This window comes from Austrofundulus limnaeus, unplaced genomic scaffold (genome assembly GCF_001266775.1).
Source record: "Austrofundulus limnaeus strain Quisiro unplaced genomic scaffold, Austrofundulus_limnaeus-1.0 Scaffold0, whole genome shotgun sequence".
Lineage (NCBI taxonomy): Eukaryota > Metazoa > Chordata > Actinopteri > Cyprinodontiformes > Rivulidae > Austrofundulus > Austrofundulus limnaeus.
In genome coordinates this window covers 713,377-714,857 of record NW_013952402.1, presented here as the reverse complement: position 1 = coordinate 714,857, position 1,481 = coordinate 713,377, and the positions used below count along the sequence as shown (strand labels likewise).

General features: G+C 38.5%; 1 protein-coding gene across 1 annotated transcript in view; it reads right to left on the bottom strand.

Moving 5' to 3' along the window:
• The window catches only part of si:dkey-191g9.5 (rap1 GTPase-GDP dissociation stimulator 1), a gene marked incomplete at its 5' end in the record, with an annotated part of 23,960 nt that overhangs the window by 14,356 nt on the left and 8,123 nt on the right, over window positions 1-1,481 (bottom strand). Inside the window, 1 exon segment of the mRNA XM_014003586.1 lies at window positions 701-835. Coding sequence (XP_013859040.1) covers window positions 701-835 — 135 coding nt within the window.

The window sequence follows — 1,481 nt, the reverse complement described above, 5'->3', positions numbered from 1 at the left end:
GCACAATGATCGGACAAACACTGAAGACAGGACACAGCATATAAAGGCAAACTAATTAGGGCAACAAGACACACCTGGAACTGAGAAATTCTCCTAGGGTTGAAATGACCTGTCATGGCCTAAATAGAGTTCAGTTTGTGACAGAGTTCCTGTCCTCTCGTCAGGCCTGTCCGAGGCCTGCTTCGAGGCAGTAAATCTTGTTTCTTCACTCGAGGTGACCCCTACAATAGTCATTTCTACATTTTTTTGTGGAGATCACCTCCTAATAAATGTCATTACAGAAAATCTAACTGCTCATTTTAAATCAAAACTTTTACTTTTAATACTTAAGTACAAAGAATATTTGATACTTTAAGACTTTTACTCAAGTAATATTCTTAAAGGAGACTAACTTTTACCAAAGTAAATTTTTAGTAAGATACTTGTAATTTTACTCAAGTATCACTTTGTGGTACTTTATACAACACTGGTTGTTTGTCTATCTGGACCGCATAAATACACACCTCTTACTACAACACTTAAAGAAATTAGCTTCAGGTGTTTTATGTTTCTGAAGATAAACCAGGTTGCGAATGGTATTTCATGCTGAGAGCACAGGGGCACCACCAAGAGGGTTATGAGGAGGCAGTAGCCACCCCCCATAAATTGGTGTGGATTTTGAATTTTACCCTGTTGTCACTGCTTTGCATTTAAAGCATACCAGGAATGGCCAGGTTCCTGAGCGCGCTCAGTCCAGCGTGTTGAACAGACACGTCTCCTTCTTCTAYGTGTTGCTCCAGCAAGGTGAGGATGTGTGAAACCACACCGAGGTCCAGCATCTTCACACAGTTACTGTCTGACACAGCAAAGACAAATGCAAACGTTGGTTCCAGTTTTAAACAGAATCACACATTTTACACAAACTGCATTCCCATACAATAATAAGTTAGTCTGTAACTTCTAATGCAGTGAAGACACGCAAAGTTGCATCTTTTGTAGATTTTTTTCATAGAACCTATGTAGTAATACTGTAATTCAGTGATTCCCAACCAGGGGTACGTGTACCACTTGAGGTACGCGAGCATATTACAGGGGGTGCATGGAAACTTTCCAAGGTGTGTAAAAAAATAAATAAAAATAGGTCTGGGAGAAGGGCCCTATGATTTCTGCAATGCAGAAAATGGAGACAGAATCACGAAATCCTGTATAAAACGTGGAATCTCACAAAATTTACTCATTTGGGGTATTTGATGTATTTTGGACGCTGCTGCTTCCTTCACCTGCCATTACCTGCTTTATTAATTTAATTACTTATTCACTTTCACGGCAATGGTTTTTTCTTTGCTTAATTTGAGTTGAAAAAAATTAAATGCCTGAGAATTAAATGTTCTAGGGAGTTAAATAAATATTTTTCATCTAATAATCAGTACATTACTACGGAAGCGTGTTGCTATCAGGCAGGAAAAAAAAAAATCCGAGCGCTATCACGTTATAACGTGATA